Source organism: Protobothrops mucrosquamatus, unplaced genomic scaffold (genome assembly GCF_001527695.2).
Source record: "Protobothrops mucrosquamatus isolate PMUCROS unplaced genomic scaffold, P.Mucros_1.0 scaffold_45, whole genome shotgun sequence".
In the NCBI taxonomy this organism is placed as follows: Eukaryota; Metazoa; Chordata; class Lepidosauria; order Squamata; family Viperidae; genus Protobothrops; species Protobothrops mucrosquamatus.
The window spans coordinates 77,045-100,348 of NW_015386121.1; the positions used below are offsets into that span (position 1 = coordinate 77,045).

The 23,304-nt window shown below is 36.2% G+C and overlaps 2 protein-coding genes across 2 annotated transcripts in view; one reads left to right on the forward strand and one right to left on the reverse strand.

The window, feature by feature from the left end:
• Positions 1 to 1,787: 1,787 nt before the first annotated feature.
• Positions 1,788 to 23,304, reverse strand: part of WDR92 (WD repeat domain 92) — a 54,933-nt gene continuing 33,416 nt past the window's right edge. The window contains exons 7-14 of the mRNA XM_029283142.1: positions 13,468 to 13,727; positions 10,014 to 10,114; positions 8,259 to 8,389; positions 6,219 to 6,362; positions 5,313 to 5,413; positions 4,701 to 4,835; positions 3,621 to 3,718; positions 1,788 to 2,510 (exon numbers count right to left, since the gene is read on the reverse strand). Of these exons, the coding sequence (XP_029138975.1) occupies positions 2,303 to 2,510; positions 3,621 to 3,718; positions 4,701 to 4,835; positions 5,313 to 5,413; positions 6,219 to 6,362; positions 8,259 to 8,389; positions 10,014 to 10,114; positions 13,468 to 13,727 (1,178 nt within the window). The 3' untranslated portion in view covers positions 1,788 to 2,302. The remainder of the gene's footprint in view (positions 2,511 to 3,620; positions 3,719 to 4,700; positions 4,836 to 5,312; positions 5,414 to 6,218; positions 6,363 to 8,258; positions 8,390 to 10,013; positions 10,115 to 13,467; positions 13,728 to 23,304) is intronic.
• Positions 13,745 to 21,225, forward strand: PNO1 (partner of NOB1 homolog). Its single transcript, XM_015810967.2, has 7 exons — positions 13,745 to 14,245; positions 15,709 to 15,858; positions 16,747 to 16,830; positions 17,326 to 17,386; positions 18,227 to 18,344; positions 19,602 to 19,672; positions 20,461 to 21,225. The coding sequence occupies exons 1-7, from the start codon at positions 14,060 to 14,062 to the stop codon at positions 20,526 to 20,528; spliced, it is 738 nt and encodes a 245-aa protein (XP_015666453.1). The 5' UTR covers positions 13,745 to 14,059; the 3' UTR covers positions 20,529 to 21,225.

Genomic DNA, 23,304 nt, shown 5'->3' on the forward strand with positions numbered 1-23,304 from the left:
CCATCCATCCATCCATCCATCCATCCATCCATCCATCCATCCATCTAATCTGTCCCACCAACAGAACTGGAGAAATTGAGCTGCTGAAAAACTACCCTTTTTTGGACTAAATGTTGAATTTGAGCAGTACGGAACACACTTCTCAGACCTTGATTGGCTACATCAGGCATGTCAAACTTGCGATGTCAAGTGATGTCGCGCAACGTATCGGGCCCGTTTTGCCATTGCTGGCAATAGGGTGGGCGCAGCTTTCACATGACATGTTCGGCCATGGGCTGGCAGTTTGACACCTCTGGGCTACATTGATCCAGTAATGCCTGGTCAGTGAAGTGGATGGTAGCAATGTTAAGATTTATCAATACTTTCCTGGTATAGCTCATGGCATACTTCACACTTTCTTGAGAAAATAGATGGGGAGCTCCTGTTCTCAAAATGATAGCTTAAAAAGACTGTAGCTAGAAGCATTAAGAGGGAGATTTGATTATATTAATAGTTGAGTTATGGTGTTATAGGAACAGGGTGGATGTATTCCCCACTCTTCCATAATATTCAGCTTGTCTTACTATCTGGCAAAATCTGATTTAGACTGAATAGCTTTAGTTCGTTATGTGGCTTCTTTGCTTTGAACATTATGTAACCCTGTCCTTGTGATTTATGGTTTGCCACTTTCTTTGAACCTTGGCATTATGATTTCTTCATGAAATCAAGAGCAAAACAACCCATGGCATATCCAGCTTTATATCTCCATGCTGGACCACCCTAATGATGTTATAGAACTTTTGTCCTTGGATGGAGCAGTACACAAATTAACTCATCCCTGAGTGTCTTTCGGTTTTAGAATCTGTCCCTTAGTTCCAGGAATTCTCTATCTCCTGGAGTTGTTTTCACTGCCCCAAATTATCAGTGGGGTTTCACCAACCTGCCTGTGCAATTAGGTAACCTTCTTTCACTCATGGCTGTTTGTGGAACAGATAATGACCATGATCAGGAAAGCCTTTGCACAGCTTCATCTTGTGTGCCAATTGCACCTTTTCCCAGGGGGGAGGAGCTTTGAGCTACCAAAAAGTTATTTTTTTTCATATTCTCCACCCCACTCCACCCAAAAATGTGGTCATCTGTAAGAAACTGGAATGGAAAGCAACTGACTTCTAAATTCATTTAAAATGTGTATTTTGTGCCTAACCATACAAATGCAATCCTTTTGTACAAGAGAGATCTGCTATTTGTAGCAGAATCCATTATAAATGAGACTGCATTCAATTCAATTTAATGAATCACTGGGAGATGGGCCACGCAATAAATTATTTAATCAATTATTGTTGCTGTTATTGGATTTATAGGACACTCTGAATTGCAAGCTAACCTAAATGAATTTGCCAGCTAACCTAAATGAATTTGCAAGCTAACCTAAATGAATTTGATTAAAATGTGGTTGGCTAATTGTGTTCAGTGTTACTATATTCATGTAATGCTTATCCATGATTAATGTAACCATAGCTTAATTAACCCAGTTAATTACATTTCACATAATGTACTGACCATTTATATATAGGGGCTGTGATAACAATTTCTTAATAAACACTCAGGAATCCTTAGAAATCCTATAGGTAGCTTCCCTCACATACTTCATTTTGTTCCAATGCTTGTCATTCAAACCCTGTTTTATTTTGCTTGATTTTCTGTAATAAGCCCAATATTCCACTAGAGGACAGGATGACTATTCATACAATCTAAAATCATTATACTTAAATAATTCAAAAAATACAATTTTTTATTTGACACTCTTAAGAATTATATAAATATATCAGGTAAATTACATCTATCAGTTTAAATGACATCAATCTGATTAACATCTATAATACCTCAAACACATATTTTAAGGACGTTTGTTTTTAAAGGCAGAATATTTACTGATTTGAACACATAGATTAATGTTTAAACAGGTAGTCAATAACAAAACAAATCTAATCTATTAAAACAGCTATTCAAATTTTAATCAGTTTAATCCAAAACATAGTGATAAACAGGCTATTTAGAGTACTTGGGAATTCAAAAGAATTAAAATAATTCATTTAAAGAAAATTGGTTATACTGCAACAATTCTGCTATAAGCATAAGGTAGCTTGGATATAAATACATCTATAACAGTGAATAGGTCTTAATATGTTAAACTACAGGCACATTTTCTAGAAATGTAAAATCCACAGTTCATGAAAACTTTTTCACATCTTGTGTCTTCTCATTAAATTTCCAACTTTGTTCAAGAACACACATGAAAGTTTTTTTGCTGTTAGAAATCCTGTCAGATTTTGTTCAATTTTGTGACTATGAGTACTCTCACAGTCTGGTCGAACGAGCTACAGACACAGAGGCCACGTTTGTCAGGACTCCAGTCAAGACTAGAAATGGGCTGGGTTGATAATGTCACATTCTGTAAAAGGCTAACTGAACCCGCTATTCCCATTTCTGTTCCCTCTGAATCCTTCTTAGAGCGCTGTGCAGGATACTCACTAAAGTAGGGAAAATAAAATGAGTGAGACCACTTTATGAATATGTACAATGCAAATTATTTTATCCTATCTTCCTACATTTTCTCCAAAAGCCCCAGGGTGCCTTCCAAGAGACCTTGCATTTTATCTTCTGAATAACTTTATGGCATGCGTTAGATCAGGGGTAGTCAACCTTGGCTCTTTTATGACTCGTGGACTTCAACTCCCAGAATTCCTGAGCCAGCACAGCTGGCTCAGGAATTCTGGGAGTTGAAGTCCACGAGTCATAAAAGAGCCAAGGTTGACTACCCCTGCGTTAGATCAAAAGAAAGAGGTGTGCTCAAAGAAAAGGCCTGGAGTAGATCTCTCAGTGGTAACTTGCATCTCACTAAGGTCTGCCTGCTTTTTCCTGTTTTGCCCTTTTTAGAGGTGGGGAGGGATTGGCATTATATTATTTTGTACTATTTTTATTCTCTGAGTTCATGTAATATTAATCAATGTTTTGTTTTTTAACTTGTTGCTGTTAGAAACACTTCCTTCAAACTGATTTTTTGTTTTGTCTTTTCATTACTTTAGTGTGTAATTCTATGATTTTGTTCTATTGTAAGTCTGTAAATACTTAGTACTTAGAATAGAATAGAGCTGGAAGGGACCTTGGAGTTCTTCTAGTCCAGCCCCCTGCTCAAGCAGGAGAACCTATACCATCTCAGACAAGTGGCTGTCCAGTCTCTTCTTAAAAACCTCTAGTTTTTAACACCATCTGAAGGCAAGCTGTTCCACTGGTTAATTGTCCTCACTGTTAGGAAGTTTCTCCTTAATTTCAGGTTGTTTCTCTCTTTGTTCAGTTTCCAACCATTGTTTCTTGTCCTGCCCTCTGGTGCTTTGGAGAATAACATGACCCCCTCTTCTTTGTGGCAGCCCCTCAAATACTGGAATATTGCTATCATGTCTCCCCTGTTTCTTCTTTTCTTTAGACTAGCCAGACCCAAGTCCTGCAGCCGTTCTTCGTATGTTTTAGTCTCCAGGCCCCTGATCATCTTGTAATGTAATGTTGTAAGCCTGTACTTCTGTAAGAGGTACAAAATTTGCATCATTCAAAAACATGACTTTGATGGGAAGTAAAATACTTACTATTTCCAGAGATGAAGGTTTCCGGCTCCTCCACTTGTCACAAAGATATCTCTGTTCTGTGGTAAGTGCCGAACTTGCCACACGGTGGATTTGTGAGCCTGACAACAAAATTATGTAACAAAATGAGAGAGAAAATAAAAGAGAAATCTTTTGTAGTTTTCTGAAATCAAGACTCAAGAAAATCAGTAAAGTGAGTGATTAGAATATAGCTAAAATTGTGTTCGTGCCCCAAATCTAGCCTGCAATGTGCAATGACAAACAAGCACGCATTTATCTAATCATTAAGCAGCATGAACCCTTGAGTTCTGAAGTCGTTGTAATTCTGGCAGTCACATGACTGTGCCTAATTCTGTAAAACATAAAGTGATTTTCCCTTACGTTTCCTATTGTTACAGAGAAAATGGAAGTTGGGGGAGTTTCATTTCATGCTTGGTGAAGGAGACAAGACTTTTTATACTTCTTAAGTTCTTTAATACAAAAAGGAGTGAGACAGTTAGGGAGAGGCAGCCAGAGCATGCAAAGAAGGGGCTGATTTCCTGCCTGGGCAAGCTGAGAAGCATCAAGAGTCTCTTTTCCAATTCACAAAGCCCAGGGTGAGTAAGAGAGCATTTTTCTCTCTACAGTTCTTCCGAAAATACAAGGCAATTCAGGATTCATCACAGTTAATTGCTTGATAGCAGGGTTACCTAGCCCAATATGTAAATGCATATTTGACTCTTCTAGGTGGCTCATTCATTTGTAGCACTCCGTCTGGGAGATATTCATCTTATTCAATGTACATTTTTCACACTGACGGCTAGATAGAAATGCAAACATAATCTCCTTTTTCCTGATTAGCTGTGCATCTTGAGATGAATTGTTCTCCACATCTCAAAGGGCTTCTAACCTTATTAGCTAAAAGAAAGAATAATATTCCATTCCATTCTGAATTTAGCTTTGCATGAGACACATATTCCAGGGATTAGGGGATGAGTGCTTATGAATCACCTCCTCTAGCTTCACCACCTCCTTCAATGGCATGTGTCAACAGAACACCTCCCACTATAAATCAGCAATCTCTTTTTAAACAAAATAATTTACCTTCTCTGAAACAGAAGCAAAACCTTTAGTTGGATGCTGAGTTCTCATATCAAAAACATGGAATTTTCCTTCAAGCGACGTAGCTACCAATTTGTTCATATTTATATCTTTCCTGTCAAATTCAACATTGCAGACCTAGAAATTTAAAGCAACCAACCAATAAATTACAACTGAATAACACATTACAAGAAAGAACCGTAATACAATTTATTTAGAAGCACATTCTATCAAGGATGCATAATCTAGACAGAGAATAGCTAGCTCCATCTTTTTCCTCTTCTAGTTCTCTGCTTAGCCCTAATGGAATCAAAGGCCTTTTTAAGTAGAATTATGCAACAAGATTTCACAAAATTTTACACTTCAACAATATTTCTGAATTTCCCATTGAATAGTATCATTGAAAGTGAGACACTACTTTTTTCATGTTTATTGTAAAGAATATTTGGGCTGGCATAATTATCGTTCCATTACAGATTGACCACACTGCTAGTCTAATAGTCGGGTAAAACAAACTGATTAACTAACAAACAAAAACTCTAAAATGTTACCCATCCCCACAGAATTACTAAGATTTGTGAAGAAAAATTGTGAAGAAAAAAAAGTCTAACCAACCCCATTCTTAATGTTGGTTTCCCATCGTAATGTCATATTCCTAAGGTCAAACAGCTTGATGTCCCCATTGTCATAGCCAGCACATACAACCCGTTCTTCTTCTAACATACGTAACGGATTAATTTTATTCTACTGTCATAACTCTATTTATTAGTTGTTATTGGTTTGTAATAAGATTGTTAGGACATAAACATGTGGTCAAAATTCCTTTATATAAACATGATTTTGTCAAAACGTTACTCTATCTATTTAGTAAAATAAAGTCTTTTATATCGTAATTTCGTTTTCATAGTTTAACAAATTTTAAACAAGATATTAATGCACTTATTTTCTGCCTCTGAAAAACAGGATTTGAGTATTTAAACTGGTTATTATTATTATTAATAATAATAATAATAATAATAATAATAATAATAATAATAATGCTGTCTAATATCAAACTGGCTATCTGATATCAAACTGGCTGTTTGATACTGGAGAAGATTAAAAGCAATAGGTTGATGCCTGATTTCTAGAGGAATAATTTTATGGTCTGCATTTCAAACAAAATTTTCAATTTTCCCTAATAATTCCTATCTTCTTTCTGTGTCAGAGCAACTGAAAAAAGGAATATTGTGATATTCAGTAATACTGTGAATATGAAAATCATTCTGAAGAAATGCTTCAGAACATGCATAAACACAGTGTATTGTTTCAATATAGCACAAAGTTCCGCACACAAATGTGTGCATCTCAAAACCTCTCAACAGTGTTTTTAGGTTTTGAAGCCTGAAAACAGGCTGTTTTAATGAATATTAGAGAAATATTACATTTGTGTAAGAACCTAAAGACTTTTTCCCATTTTTTTAAAGTGCAAACAACCATTCAGAAAATAAAGTAATGGGGAAACAAGATAAATTCCATGACCAATTTCTACATGGCATGAACAGGTTAGAAACTCAGACCTACCAAACGCAACTGTCCAACAATCTCTTGTACTCTCTCCTTGTGCTGGCTCCATATTGGCAACAGGAAAATCTTTTTGTCTCGGGTCCCAGACTTTCACTGTCCCTGCAACCATCACATAAATTTGTATTTATTCTTCTACATCACGCTTGCAGCTTGCTTTTGAGAAACCATCATGCATGTACACGCAGAGTTATCTATCTGTGTGTAAAAGTCTTTTGAATTTAGTTCAGCCCCTGGTGACTTCACAAATGAATCCATGTAGTTTTCTTGGCAACAGTATAAACGCAGATTACCATTTTGCTTTCTACAACTTATATGCCTCTTCATTTCCAAAAATTATCAATAACTGACAATATTACTAGTAAAAGATAACATTTTAGTCAGTCTGATGTGCCAACATGTTAGCATGATCATATTCATCCTCAAATGTCTTTCTGAAGAGCCATGTTTCTATAATTCCTTCTGACTGAAGACAGGTCAGAGGTCCCTCCTTCCTGCAGAGGTTTATGCGGCCATGGAAACCAGAGCATGACCTGTCTATTACAAAGAACTAATGCAATGTCCTGTCTTCAGATTATATGTTAGTTGGTTGAAGACACAAATTAGATCTAATGTGAGGCTGCTTACATGAATTGAGCCTATGTTCACCTGGGTAGGACAAGCTCATGGTTACCCTGGTGGCCCTGAACCCCATCTTCCCTTCCCAGGAAGGGTAAGTTGATGCCCAAAAGCAAAAATATAAGGAAATCCTTTACCTTGGGATCATATATGAAATTGAGCTATGCACACCTCTGAATATTTCCCTGCCTCATCCATATGGTTTTAGTAATATTGGTTGTTACCTTCTTTGGGGAGCTTTTTCAGCTTCACAGGCTAGCCTATAGTTCACGTATTTCCCAGAATTTCTCTATTCAAGGACTAGCTAGATCTGAAAGTTTTTATCCCCAAAGTCAGCCAAATACTACCAGCTTAAACATACTTTATAAATCAGTTTTAGACTTTTGTAATTGACTTATTTTGTGTTCCTCTTTTTTTATTTCATACATGTAGCTATCAGTTTGTTCCAGCTCTCTAATGACTTATGTGAAAATGCTGTTCGATGGAGACTCAAAATAGAACATACAGCATATGTAGATCTTATTGCAGAATCTTGTAACCATATCATATGGCAACTGAGGACTCTCACATGGAAAAAAGCTGGCATATAATGCTGTTACCAAGTTTATGTGAGTGAAAAATGTTTATGAAATGTCAGGCATAAACTGGAATGATCAGCCAATTTAATCTGCTGATTGTTCTTTTTCAATTCTTCAGAATCTGCTGGATTAAAAATAAATTTGTAGCTTGTTATCACTAATATTCCACAAAAATATTTGCTTGTTTAATAAATGTGATAATAGTGATAACTCAATTTCACAGGAAAAAACCCTTTATAAGGTAAGGTCATACTTTTAAAATTCTCTAAATACAAGTATTNAATTTAATCTGCTGATTGTTCTTTTTCAATTCTTCAGAATCTGCTGGATTAAAAATAAATTTGTAGCTTGTTATCACTAATATTCCACAAAAATATTTGCTTGTTTAATAAATGTGATAATAGTGATAACTCAATTTCACAGGAAAAAACCCTTTATAAGGTAAGGTCATACTTTTAAAATTCTCTAAATACAAGTATTCCTTGATTTACAACCATTTGTTTAAAGACTGAAGTTACAATAGTGATGAAAAAAATGTCTTATGACCAGTCCTCAAACTTACGACTATTGCAATGTTCCCACAGTTACTTGATCAAAATTTGGGTGCTTGGATGATGGAAAAAAAAACATAAGGAACTCATCACCATATATTATCCATTCAATTTAAAGCTAAAATGATCTTAAATTTAAAATCAAAGCTAATTCATAATGCAGATTTTTACAGATTTAAATTATCAGTATCCTATTCTAACCTACTTCCCTTGTTCTCTCCTTTGAGGATATTGCAAGACGACTAACTTACCATCACGACTTCCTGTCACAATTTCTGGAGCTCCTTCACCAATTCCCAAACCACCAACTCCATCAATGCTATTTATGATTTCTTTATGCCCCTTCACAGAATATACTGGTATTTCTGGAGCTTCCAAATTCCTAAACAGCAGAAATGGAACTGTTATTTTATGTGTGTTCATAAACATCTCCTTCATATAGAGTTCATCTCTTGATGACTATATGGATACCACACTTTTCTTGATGCCAGTATGGAAGTAGTTTGTCATTCTCATCTTTTAGAAAGTTTTACAATTTCCTAATTTGACCTATTGCAAATTACATTTCCTGGTAGTCCATAAAATCTACTACTACCCAACCCAAGATCAAAACATGTATTTATATTTCTCAGTAAATCTCTTTAGAAATGTAACATTCAATACTCAAAATATAATTAGTACAGCTATGCATTAGAAAATAATTCTGCAGATGTGTTTCTGTCCTCCTGAGGTCACATCACATCTCTATTATTCATTAATAGCCTGGGGTTCCCCCCCCCAGAATTTCACATAAGTTCAGAGAAAAGATGCACCTCCTTTAAGGAATCAATTTATTAAAGTTAATATAATTGTTAAAGTAACCACATTTTTAAGAATCACGTAGAAACTTTCAAAAAGACAAGATTGCTTTTACTGAGTAGCAGAGAAATGTCTTTGCAAAAGATTCAAAGTGCTTCTGAACTATTTTTAACGTGTAAGTCTAAAAACTAGGCTCATCTATTCATACATGGCACACCAGTCATCAAATTGATACCTAGTGCCATTTATAAATTTTCTGATGAGAGAACCAATGGCAAGGTAGTATCAGTTGCAGAATACAGAATTCTCATTTATCTTTACTACATAGAAAACTGAATACTAACATGAAGTTTTTTTCTTCTTTAAAACATGACAGAAGTCAAAAGAAAATATGTGTTATTACCCTCATGATGCAAAATGGAAAGATATAAAATTATAATTGTTACAATGCGGAGTTTTTAAAAAAATGTTTTTACAAACATTTATTATATAAATAGTCCTTGACATATGACCATAATGGAGCCTACCCATTACAATCACATGTTACAACTGTCATAAATCAGTTCGGTCATGTCACCAACCCAATTTTACAACTGTTTTTGCAGTGGTCAGTAACCAAACACAGCAGGCATAAAAGGAACACTACAGTATTAAATGAACACTGTGGTCATTAATCAAGCCATTATTGACTATGGAACAGTTTTGCTAGAACTCGGAAGTTACTTCTGATTTTTAGCAAAACCATTGTAAAATGCAGTTATGTGACCCCAGGATGCTGCAAATGGGTGTAAATGCAGCCATGCTGTGGAGCGCTCAAAGTGTGGACATGTGATGGGGAGGAGCAGGAGGAGCAGAACTGAGTCATAACCCCTGTTTTGCAAGTAGGTTGCCATTCTGAACGATCGCTAAGTGATCAACTATAAATCAGGACTATCTGTACTGAATCACAGATTGGTCTAAAAATTAGCCTGGGCTTTAAAATATATTTTATAATTGACGCTGGAAGATTCAGAAAAAGAAAACCAAAAAAGATAGTAAAGTTAATTCAGCCTTCTTCAAAGTAAATGTTTTATTGCTGTCTAAAAACCTAACACTTCTAAATTAAGAATATTTAAGACAGTGAACAATATTGATTTTACAGTGACTTTAAATTGTCAAATAAGAGATACATCCATGTCTTTAAAATTTGCAAAATGAACATTTCTTACCATATATTTAAATTTCCACCAAAATCTCCAGTAGCTAAGTATCTTTGTTGCAAAGAAGCAGCCCCAAAGGTTCCACATTTAATAGGACGTGATTTTTCAATCTGGAAGTAGAGATAAATGTTTACACTGAATGATTATTATTTTCAATGTATATCTTGTTTTATCTGTTAGAACATATTCTACATATTAGAATCAAATATTGACTGAACACAATTTTTCACCTCCATTAGGGTTCAAGTGAATGAACAGATTTGACTTCATAGTTTTTGGGGAAGAATTCCAAATAAGTCAAAGAAGATTATCATTGCAAAGGCATAAAGAATACCTCTCCCATGCACTTTCTCCTTTATTTTCTCCAATTGAATGTATCTACAAATTGTTAACCTAGTACTTTCTAGATGCATAATCTAAATGCATAATCTAAATAGACATGAAAAATTAGAAGTCGCCATTCACATTAGTGTGAAGTCATTTTTTAATTGCAATTCGTATCTCAAGCTTTTAAATATAGGTAAGTCCTCAACTTACAACCATTCATTTAGTGACTGTTCGATGTTATGCCACGGAAAAAAGTGACGTCTGACCAGTTTTCACACTTATGACCATTGTAGCATCCCTATGGTCATGTGATCAAAATTTGGACACTTGGCAACTGGCATGTATTTATGATGGGTTGCAATGTACCAGGTTCATGTGATCATGGTTTGCAACTTTGACAAACAAAGTCAGTGAGGAAGCCAGAATCATTTAACAACCATGTCACTAACTTAACTGCTATCTTTCATTTAAGAACTGTGGCAAGAAAGGTCGTACAATGGGGCAAATCTCACTTAACTGCCTCGCTTAGCAATGGAAATTTTGGGCTTAACTGTGGTTGTAAATGGAGGGCTACTTGTACATCCCTTACAAATCATACATGTGTTTAATAGAACTAATATATATAAATTTATACACAGAAAGATTTAAAGATACCATTAAATTCAGAATGACCAACATTCAAATTTGCCAGATCCATAAAATGCAATTTCTTTACAGAAAATCAAATTAAAATGCATTTTTTCTATAACTTTTGAGCCAAGATGAACTCTTTCTGTAAAAACATGCAATTATATTTATTCTCTTCGCATTTTGCCTCATCTTTACAATCCCACTTCATATGGGCAACTTCATCTATTTCTTTTTTCCCTAACCTTCCATTTAGTATGTGTTTGTAGACGATTGGGTTTTTTTAAAAAAAAGAAGTCCACAAAAAAAATAGATATAGCACACACTTTCCCTGTCCCCACATTTCCTATAAGACAGAGGTCCTCAATCTTTTGGGCACCAGGAACCGGTTACGTGGAGAGGTTTTTCCGCGGACAGGAGGGGGCGTGGTTTTGTGTGCTGCCTGCATCCTGCGGATGGGGATTTCCTTGCTAGTGCGGCCCGGTTACTGGCATGCCGCAGCCCGGTAATGGTCCATGGACCAGGGGCTGGGGACCCCTGCTTTAAGATATATACTAATATACTGTGCTTTTCCACATACTTTTCTTCACAGCCAGTATATTTTGCATGCACTTCCGTTGCAAACAGAACTTTGCATTAAACTAATTAATTTAGCCTGTCCAGCTAGTTTACAGAAGATATACTGTATGTAGATCTTCTAAAGAACGTTTCACTTCAAAGTAGATATGCCCTGTTTCAACTCTCTGCCAACAATTCATTAATGCCATTCATGGTGATCCATTCATATTAAAAAAAACACCTTCTTTATAGATAAAATATGCTTCTTTTTAGAAAGAAATATTAAAACCAAAACCTAATTTCATTTTCCCTGAAATGGGAAAAAATGAAGTGTTTGCCCCTTGTGAGGATTTAATCATTGTACGTTATACTCTACAAAGTCAATCTGTACTATAGAAAAGAATAAAACCAATGGGTTGTGCATCTCTTGCAGTGCTATGGCTACAGTAATTAACTGCACTATGTTTGGTGGACTGCTATGTATACTAGACCAGTTAATGCCTATTTCCATGGTGAGCACTGTGGCATTCTTTATTACTCATTTCTTAACACGTGACTCTCTAATATACTGCTTTGCCAAATACTGGGTGCTGACATAGCTAGAAGATACTAATGCCAATACAAGTAGTCCTTCTGGACTTATGACCACAATTGAGCCCAAGATTTATGTTACTAAGACAGTTGTTAAGTGAGTTTTGCCCCATTTTGCAGTTGTTAGGTTAGTAACATGGCTATTAAGTGGCTTCCTACTTGATTTTGCTCGTTAGAAGGTCACAAAAATCATATGACACCAGGATACTACATGTGTCGTAAATATGAACCAGTTGCCAAGGGTCCAAATTTTGATCACATAACTATGGGAATGCTGCAATGATTGTAAGTATGAAAAATGGTTATAAGTCACTTTTTCAATGCCATTGTAACTTTGAATGGACACTAAATGAATGGCTGTTAAGTTGAGAACTAATTGGATATATTTCTTCATGATTTGTTCTAAGATGCTGTTGCATGTATTCTGTTAACTGGAATTGAAGCTTCTTAATTAAAAGATTAATATTGAAATGATCAATATTAATTAAGCTGTTTTCCTACTCATCTTCTGCATTCATTTGCATCTTGCTTCTGACTCTGTACAAATGCTACACTGCAATTAATGCCAGTGGAAGCAAACTCCAGGCATTCTACTTGTAAGAAAATGAATGTGGGCCCCCCAACATAGGGCAATCTTTACTAAGTACACAAAGAGTGACAGAAGCCAATTCCTGATGTCACTTCTTGATAAACATGTAATTCACACAAGACCTCAATCCTGAGATCTCATTTTATGAATGGTAAAAACCCATTAAAGGACTCTGTGTCAGTATCAGACACATACAGGAAAATCACATTTGGACACCATTCAAGAGGCAATAAAAAAGGAAACAAAAAGACCAGGTTGCATCCTCTACACTACAGCAACCCACACTTAGATAAGCAGGGATTAACATTAGACAAGCAATAAAGCAAAAAAATAATAATATTCTAATCAAGGAACTACCAAAGAGAAAAACACATTCCACCAACTCTAGCAGGGCATGCTATTGTACATGAAAAGGGAGCAAACTGCAGACTCAGGACTAGCACTGATGATGTTACCTAGTTGGGTAATGAAACGGCTGCGTGCAAACAACCAAGCCCAGAGAGCACAACACTTGTAGTTCAACCCTGAGCTACACATATTCTTTTCTATTGGAATTACGGTATCAGCCCTCGATCTCAGTCGGCAGAAAACTTAGGGAACCCACGGCTGAGCTTCCACTTAAGCCCAGGAACGTATCCTGTGGCCCATGCCAAATTAGCACCGTGGTTGCTAAGTATATAGCAACTCCTGGGAGTGAGGCTGGTATTCGTGGGCTTCTTGCTGCTCCTGTGGGAGAACCGGGGCTGCAGCCCGGTGCGTTCTCTTCCTTACTTCGCGGAGGAGGTTGAGGCGGCCGCCCTGCAGCTCGTAGAGCTGAATGACGCCGGTGCCGCGCGGGAAATTGCCCAAGCAAAGAAGGCGAGCGCTGCAGGGCACCCATTTGCAATCGAAGACAGTGTAATTCAAGCTGTGTTGTGTATGCGCGATGATCTGCGGCTTCTCCAGCAAGCCTCCTGCCGACATGACAGCAAGAACCCGCCCCTGAGCCCAACGGCACCCGACGGGGCCTGAAACTGCGCCACCACCCTCCCCTTACTCAGCGTCTCCGCGCATGCGCAGGCGACGGAGAGGTCACACATCCGGTATACTAGATCATAGAGATTCAGAGGGTGTTGTTGACCCGTACTCCTTTTTTGCGCAGCACCGCAATCCCTTTCCACCTGAAACCCACTGGCAGGGCGCTAGAGGAGCAAGGCCAGGCCTTCGCTCTCTCTATAGGGCGGGGAAAGAGAGCGCGATGTCCAACCATAGAGTGCGAAGTGGAGGAACGGGAAGGCTTCTATCGGCTGTCTTGCGTGGCCCGAGACGTAGCCCCGCCTCTTCCGGTCAATATCGTGTTAGATAAGGCCGGCCAAGCGTGGAGATGGAAAGCGCTGGCGCAGAGCGGCTGCCGCTGCCTCCGACAGAGATGGAAACACAAACTCACCAAGAAGGCTTCACGAAGGTCCTCAAGCGGAAGAGGCGCCGGGAGCCCCAGATGGACACGAACGAGAGCCCGGTGCCTAGGAAGCGGCCGGATTTCCCTCCTCTTAGCGGGGAAGCCCTCGCCGTAAGTGACTCCAGTTGCTCCAGTTGCGTGGCTGCGCTGGGCTGGCCGAAGTAGAAAAGGGTCACCGGGAATCGTTCCTCAATGCCTGGGCGCAGATTACGTTTTCCCCTCCCAGCCTGGCGTTTCTCGAGGAAAGGCATATGGCGTTTTGCAATGCAAATGGCAAGCAGGCGCCTTAAGCTGCGGGTGTTTCAGGACCAAGTTTATACTACATTCCAGTAGTAACCCGTATGTGGCTTACTCTCGTTTTAAGCGCAAATGTAATCGTCAGGTCGATTTATTATAAATATATTGTGGGTGGGTGGGTCCATCTCAGTGTTTCTCAACCTTGACAATTTTAAGGCATGTGGACTTCAACTCCCAGAATTCCACAGCCAGCATTGCTTGTTTCTCAACCTTGACAATTTTAAGGCATGTGGACTTCAACTCCCAGAATTCCACAGGCAGCATTGCTGGCTGTGGAATTCTGGGAGTTGAAGTCCACATGCCTTAAAATTGTCAAGGTTGAGAAACACTGTTCTATCTGAACGTAGGCATCCCCGTCTTTCCGTTCCTCGCTTTGGTGTTCATTCTGAGAAGAAAAAGCTATTTTGGTGGAAGTCAAAATCAAGTTTCAAGCAAGGTCTTAGTACTGAGATAAGTCTTGGTCGCACTTGTCAATGACCTGTAGCAGAGCCGGGATGGCAGTGGTGCATCCACTCTTGTTCCCCTGTACAGTTCTCCCTTCCTTGGTTGGGGGAGGCAGGGTGGATGTTGAGATGGGTCAGTCATTGCTCTGGAGAGGCATCTTATGGCTTAGGTACTGCAATGCAGTCTACATCTGGCTGCCCTTGAAAACCTGTTGGAAGCTTCAACTGGTCCAAAATGCAGTGGCACAAGTAGTGATGGGCCTGCCTCCGTATGCCCAGGTAACACCTCTGACTTGTGAGTTGCACTGATTGCCAGTTTGCTTCCTGGTGCAAAATAAAAGCAACGGATTTTTACCATTTTATGCTGCTTTAGCTTCTCTAACAAATTTGTTTGATCCTTAGTATACTGTTATAGGTGACTGAGTTGTATATAGAAATCAGGATTTTTATTAGATCTGTATAAGATGGACATCAGTTTTTAGTAACAAAAATCAGAAGGAATCTGATGCAGTCGGAATAATAGACTAACGCTAGCATAAATTAACACAGCTCTTTTCTAATTTTGAATAGGTAGAACTTGAGAGGCAAGAATCTCTAATGCAGTGTTTCTCAACCTTGACAATTTTAAGGCATGTGGACTTCAACTCCCAGAATTCCACAGCCAGCATGCCTTAAAATTGTCAAGGTTGAGAAACACTGCTCTAATGTATCTAATATTAGAAAAAAAACTAATATTTTCTGTAGTTTATTGTATGTAAACTGAGTTAAACTAAATGCATGGAATAATTTTATTTGCTGAACATTTTATTATGTGATGGTTACTATTTTTTCTAGTTTGGAAAAGGTGAATTGAGAAAAATTCCTGTACCAGCAAACAGATATACTCCTTTGAAAGAGAACTGGATGAAAATTTTTACACCAATTGTAGAACATTTGCAGCTTCAAATTAGATTTAACTTAAAAACAAGGAATGTAGAGATAAAGGTAAATTGTAAGTCTACTGTTTTTGAAAAGTTAATGTCTTGTATTTGTGTTTGCTGTTAGAAAAAATCACTCCTAAATTTCTTTTTGGCATTAGAAATAATATTTTGTTAAAACAATTTATCAGCTTAATGTTTTGGCAGTAAGCCATAATAAGCCTTATTAATTTGGTCAATAAAAATTCCAAATAATTTACTTATATTTATTCCAATGAAATAAATATTTCTTCAACTATAAATAGATAAGTCAAATGTGCATTGTTTAAATAAGAGCAGATCTTTCACAAGGGGAACTATTTATCTGGTTGCCACCCAGAACATGTTGCAGATTTGATAGTAGCAAATTATATTGCAATTATACTTGGATGCCACTGGCATGGCTAAACAGAAATTTCCCCCTTCTGTTTTTGTCCTCGGTAAATGAAGAGTAGATCAATGTGTTGGTTCACAACTTCATTAATTATTTTGGCCTAGGGATACTTGACAGCTATTTTTGAATCTGTAAAGAATGCTTTAATAATTAGTTCTATTAATTTCAGAAAATGCTGGTTTGTTAAAATAGCATTTTAGATCCCAGTTATTAAAATTGGAAATGTCAGTTCTAAATGGTTTGAAATTAATGTATCAATTCATTTTAGGCAACCACAATGTAGAATATGATTATAATTCTTCCTATACAGATTTGAAGTTTTTTTTTAATTTATTTATTAGCACTGTCAAATTAGCTTTATATAATAGAAGCAATAGAATATTGTGTTAATAGAATCTTTTAAATTAATATTTAGAATTAATTGGATTAAATATTTAGAGTAGATTGTGGTGCTTTATGTAATATTTTATGAATCTTCCAAAGGATCACTTCCTAAATTGTAAAACTTATTTTATTTTCTAGACTTGTAAAGAAACAAAAGACATAGGTGCTTTGACAAAAGCAGCTGATTTTGTAAAAGCTTTTATACTAGGATTTCAAGTTGAGGTAAGCTCTTGTCTACTGTAGTTCACTTCATTGTATGAAATGAAAAGATCTAAGAAGTGTTTTCCATACGGGGTTGGGGAAGAATTTTGTTCTTTTTGGATAATTAGCCGAGGGATTTAATACTTTGTGAGCCCAGTTGCTGAATCTGTACCATGTACCGTGAGCATACGCAAATAAATTGGGAAACAGTCTGGAATGAATTTTGAGATGGTAAAACCCATGGGTTAAGAACATTTTAATTGACAGATAATTTCCTGCCAATTTATGACTTGCAGAATTATGTAGTGGTATGTATTCTTTGAAGTATTTGTATAAGTGTGCATATTAGGAACTTAGTACTATTGTCCATTATTTCAGATTTCTAGCCAATTATTTTATTATGTTTTGGTAATGCAAAGCCAGAGAATCCATATGCTATGGTGACTTACTAGTGACTGTTCTTGATCCTGTATTTTTAAAAGTCAGTTATTTTTTTTTAAATGCTGTTTTTTTCAGGATGCACTTGCATTGATCAGATTAGATGAGCTTTTTCTAGAATCATTTGAAGTAACAGATGGTAAGTATGGAAATCAGTATAAGATATCAAAAGAGCAGAACATAAATGGGTATTGGGATGTGAAATACATATAGTTAAGAACTGTTATTCATTGATAGGAATACATCAAAGCCTGAAATAGCCTCTGAAAATAATTTTGAAACATGTAATTCACAGCGTTTGGTCTGAAAGATAATTTCCCACCGATTAATTTTTTAGTTGAACTATTTCTCAGTTAAAACTGCCAGCCTTTATTTGTAACTGCTAACGTGTCTTGTGGATTTCAAAAGATATGTTAAAATTGTAAAAGATCAACTATTGTGGAATGTCACTGTTAGGCCTTCTGCTGAGTTATCATGAGAATCTTTAATGCAGATTGAACAGCAAAAGCATTGTTAGAGAGATGTTACTAACTAATTATGATTTGTGATTAGAGTTGTATAATTTTTTTCTAGTTTCAGCACTCTCAAAACAAATTTGTTGTTTCTATGTGTAGATATTTCTAAATGTTATTTGTTAGCAGATTTTCTATACCAACTAAGATTTGGGTTTCATTTCTGTGGATTGCCTTGTTTCATCAGTGTACCTGAGAGAAAGTGTTGAGAAAATGGTAGAATCCTGTCATCTTAATTCTTGTATTATTGCTTATCAGCATGGCCCATTAAAATGTGGGGGGAATAGGGGGTAAAACTTTGTGAATCTTTTTGAAATATATATTTTAAAAAATTAACTGGTTCTCACTTGACTGTTAAGTCTCACACTTACTCAGATTTAGCAATCACGATTCATTGGACTCCAACATGAACAAATAAAGCCCAGGGAAGTGGTAAATAAATAATTGAAACAGAGTTTTCTCTTTAGTCAAACCTTTAAAAGGAGATCATCTTTCAAGAGCAATAGGAAGAATTGCTGGAAAAGGCGGAAAAACCAAATTTACTATTGAAAATGTAACAAGGACGCGAATAGTTCTTGCAGATTCGTAAGTATTATAGAGTTCCCACCTTTTTAAAATTTTGAACCTTGGCTAATAAACTTCCAGGTTTTAGTGTAATAGTCCTTTGTATTTTTAAGCAATTGCAGAATCCCATTTATAATTTTGCCATGCTTATTATACATGCTGGATATATTAAAACTGAATCTTCAGTTTATTGGATCCTACTGATAAATTCCCAGGAATAAGACACTTTACAGTGTATCTTCTGGCTGAAAGTAGTATATATACAAATTGATAATGCTGGCATGCATTGCTTGTGACAGCAGATGAAGCCTCTATATATGCTATATTGTTATTACTCATATAATGATAATGCCTGGATTTGATTGGCTCAGAGATTTCAAAAATATTCAAGCTGTCAAGATTTCTAGCCTTCATCAGTCAACATATTACAAAAAACAAGTAGCAGTAGAAAAGGTTTATGGGCATTATTTCAAATTGTTTAATATCACAATCAGGGGTGTGTGTGTCTCAGTGTCTATAGCAACTTGTATCTATATACCACTAAAACTCTCTTCATGACCTTTAACTGGATGAAACATCATAGGGCAACGCTTTTTGAACCAAGGTACCTCAAATTAGCTAACTTAAGGAATACATCCAAAATCCAGAGCCATGACTCCCATGGAACTGAAATTTGGCAAATTTTATAAAACATGAGATAAAAATAATCATAAAGCATTCTATGACATAATATAAAATGTCATAAAATATTTCCCATGAGCAACTTCTGATGTTTGACTATGATACACAGTTCAGCATGGGCTACTTTCAAGGTAGATAGATCTCTTTGAATTTTAAGAACTTTTCAAGTACATTACAAGTTATGCCATTGTTGAAGACATTAAGGAATCTGGCAAGGATCTTAGAAACAACCCAAAGGGTCATGGGTTGTCTAATTATATTTAAAAGTAGAATGGTAATTGTATTATAATACAATAAGAGAAGCAAAAATTGAAGAGTTAATGAGCCTCAATTAAGACATTCAATGTATCCCAACAGATGGTTCAGGAAGGAAATAAATGAGGATGGCATTATGCCATGAGCATTTCTAAAGATTTCTAAAGGCAAAGCATATCCAGTTGCCGAAACTGGTCCTTATGAAAGTAAATTTATCTTGGAGCTGCTTTTGTATAAAACTATAAAGTGTTATATAAAATTGTGTAGTGAGTAAAAGTAGAATTCTTTCAGATGTTCAGTATCTAGTTTATATGTAAAGAGATCTTTTATTTTTAATTACAGGAAAGTTCATATTTTAGGATCTTTTCAGAATATTAAAATGGCACGGACAGCCATTTGCAATCTCATTCTAGGTAAAACTTGTTTTCCTTTTGTTAACATTATATTCTGAATTTTGTCAGTTAAAGAGGAAACATTTGCAAGCAGAAAGTGCTTTTAGTTAGAGAAATGTAACTTGACATTTCTATGAGGGCAAGGGATAATCTAAAGGCTATAAACAGTGATCAATGGAGCAGGAGCCATAACTACAGGCTGTTTCCCTATACAACTCAAGTTTTCAAGGGTGGGTAATCAAACACAGAAAAACTGAGATGGCACAAAATTGCTGCTTTCCATATATGTCACACTGGAAGGCGTTTTTGGAGCAAGAAATTAAAAGTTAATTTTTTTTCATATCATTAAACTGATGGCTCATCAGTGGGCTTCATTATTACTCTTGTTCTGCATCTGCCATCTAATTCTAACCTAAATATATAGAATTTTGTGTTTAATGTAACGTAACATACTTTCATTTAGGGGTACTCTAGTTAGAAAAAGGCCTAAGCTATACCAATTTTAAATATATATACATAGACATACATACATACATGAATGTGTGTACACATACAGCATATACATGCACATATACATATGCACACACACATTTCATGTTTCTAGAATGCCCATCTCCTTCAAGAATGTATGACACAGCAGCCTGATAAGAGCTTCCATTGTCCTAGAACTAAATTCTATTCCTAAGTGAATAGTTTATTAATAGTTTTTATTACACTAATTATAACTGTAGACCTTTGCTGTATTTTTAAAAATATATTGTATCATTAGCTATAAATCAGTTGTATTAATGCACTGTTTTCTTCTACAGGAAGTCCTCCATCTAAAGTTTATGGCAATATTAGAGCAGTAGCTAGCAGAGCAGCAGAAAGATTTTAAAACTACAGTTTTTGAAGTCACAAAATTCTACACAAGATACTGGAAAACACTTGAAGAAAGAAGCCATGTCAAAATGTAGATTACAAGTGTGCTTTTCTTTAAAACCCCAAAACAAACACATTGTTTCAGAAGCTCTGCTAAACCATTTCAAGAGGGTGGCAATTCAGCCAAACCAAAATTTGGACTATTTTGTTTGTCCAGAGTTTGGGCTGAAACAAAATTCAGAAGGATTTTAAGGGTGAGTTGGGCAAGGCTGATATGAAATGCCTCTCTCTTCCCTCCTTTGGCTTGTGGCAGACTACCTATCTTCCCAATGTCTTCCTTGCCCTATTTCACACTAGCTACTGCCACATCTTTAGCTTTCAGTGAAAATACCCACCTGAACTGCTCCTCCCTCTGATCTTAGCAGCATCTTCACTTTCTTTGTTTCTGGTTGCCACTAATATTCCTAGGATTTTCCACTTTCTCCCTGCCCCAAAATACTTCTTTCCGAATTAATTCATGCCTACGCCACTCAAATCTAGCAGTTTCGTGCATGGAATATTCTTCACATCCCTAGTAAACTGGTAGCAATTTTCTGTTCCAACATGACTGGTATATAATAGAACTGCTGCAGCAATGCTCTCAAACAAATATCTATCATCAAGCATTCTAAATGAAATTATGTCCAATAAAAACTGGTACTTGAATTTCCTTCTAGCTGACATGATTGTTATCTTTTAAATTGCATGGATACAAGGTTAACTGAATACAGCAGCTATGATCAGAATACTTTGGATAGTATGCTGCAAGTCACTATTGGATGCGTTGTTCTTAACACAAATCCCCAACTCTTTTAAAATACTAAGATATTTAGAAATATAACTGGTTGCTGGCGAAGCTGCTATTCTATCAAAGCATGGGGCTGCTTGCTGTATTTAGCAGACAAATATATTTACGGTTAAAGTGTATTAAACTAGCAAACTACAAGCATCTAACTACATCTATCCAGATGTTAAAATGAGTTGATCAAATGTTTCCAATCACAAATATTTTTCCCTCTTATTGAGGAACTTTTCAGATGAAGGGAGGAGGAAGCTGTTACAATGTTGCTACCTTCCTTCCTGGAAGAAGAGATAAATAAGATTTTTTTCAATATTGTGGAAATACAGAGGGAGATAACGTAAAGCAACAGTAGATCCTAGGGTTAGCTGTTTTTGCATTAGGGCCACCCGCCTTTCTAATTCTATAGCAGAGAGAGAATGCAAACTAGACTTGAGAAGGCACCAAAGAAGTCTAAAACAAAAACGGAGGTGAGTGGAATCTTACATTTTTAGTCTCGACTCTTGACAATTGCCTGAACGAGTCTTTGCTGTTTTGTTGGCAGACATTTTGGGAAGTACCTTGACTTTTCCTTCCTAGAGCTGTGAGAATGGAATTGACCCAGTTACCTACCTGCCTTTCTACCTAAAGCAGGACTAGAACTCGGTCTCTGCCTAATGTCTTTAACCACTACACCAAACCACCTCTCAGGACATGAATATCTATCTGTTATAAAAGAACCTTGCAGGTCTCCTTCACATTAAAATGTAATTTTAGTAATTTGGCATCTTAAAGCATTTATAGATCAGAGCCCATTTCATATTATTTCATGGCCCAAATGTGTAGACAATTTACAGCAGCTTTTGGAACAACTGATTTTTTTTTTCATTTTTTGCTGTAAGATTCTGCAAGCAATTAACAAAAGATGTCTTATCCCATGAATGCAGATGCTAATAAGGGCTTGCTAATAGCAAACTAAAGATCCTTTCATAGTAAAATTCATAATTTTAATACCACAAACTAGCTCTTAAACTATGTAAATTCCCAGTAACCTATTCAAGCTTAATGTCAATTTGCAAAATCAGATTGAATAGCTGAATTATAGATTGTATGTATGGTGCCAGTTCTTAGTTACAGCCCCTCATGTTTTCTAATACTTTCAGAGATAGTACAGGAAAAACCCTCTTTTCAGATTCAAGGGGATTCTTTTAAATTATACATGAGGCTCTTTGGATCTAAGATACTATTGTTTTTTAAAAAGTATAAGATTCTGTGCTGAAGTAGGAATGGATAATATGTGTATTCAATCCTAAATTCATTATTCCCTGATGTTTACAGTAGATATATCTTAGATGGAACTTTCCCTTATATGTGCAATGAGTCAAGATTGCAAATTTAGAAAAAAATACTATGCTTAAAGTAAAATTGGTATTACCGTGGAACTAAGAATAAAACTGACCAACTAAAATTCTCCCCATAAGTGTGCCAAAAACTTCCATAAAATTACAGCTTAATGTATCCTGATCTTACGGTTCCTATTCACTAATACAGGATAGTTAACATGTCTATGAAAGAAAAATTAATTTGGGAATTGGTTATCCCTTTAAACATTAAATCTGATGCTATCTGCTGTTAAATGAACTGTCACTGAGAAAAATGGGCAAATAATGTTACAGGTATTTAATTATACATAAAAGCGTCAAATAATTTTAGTACAATCAGATCTGAAATTCAGAAAATTCTTTTTTTTTCAACTGAAGCTTTAACACCATGCAGTAAAGTTCAAATAGTTTATTTTTATTCATACATTATTAAGGTTCCTATAGTTCCAACAATGTATGATATAGCATGCAGAGGAAAAATCTAAACATTCAACATAACCCATTTTTTTTGCACACAAACTAAAAAAAGCTCATTCCCCCAGTACGAAAGTAACATTAGCACTATTTTCTATTATGCCAGCAAGGATATGCAC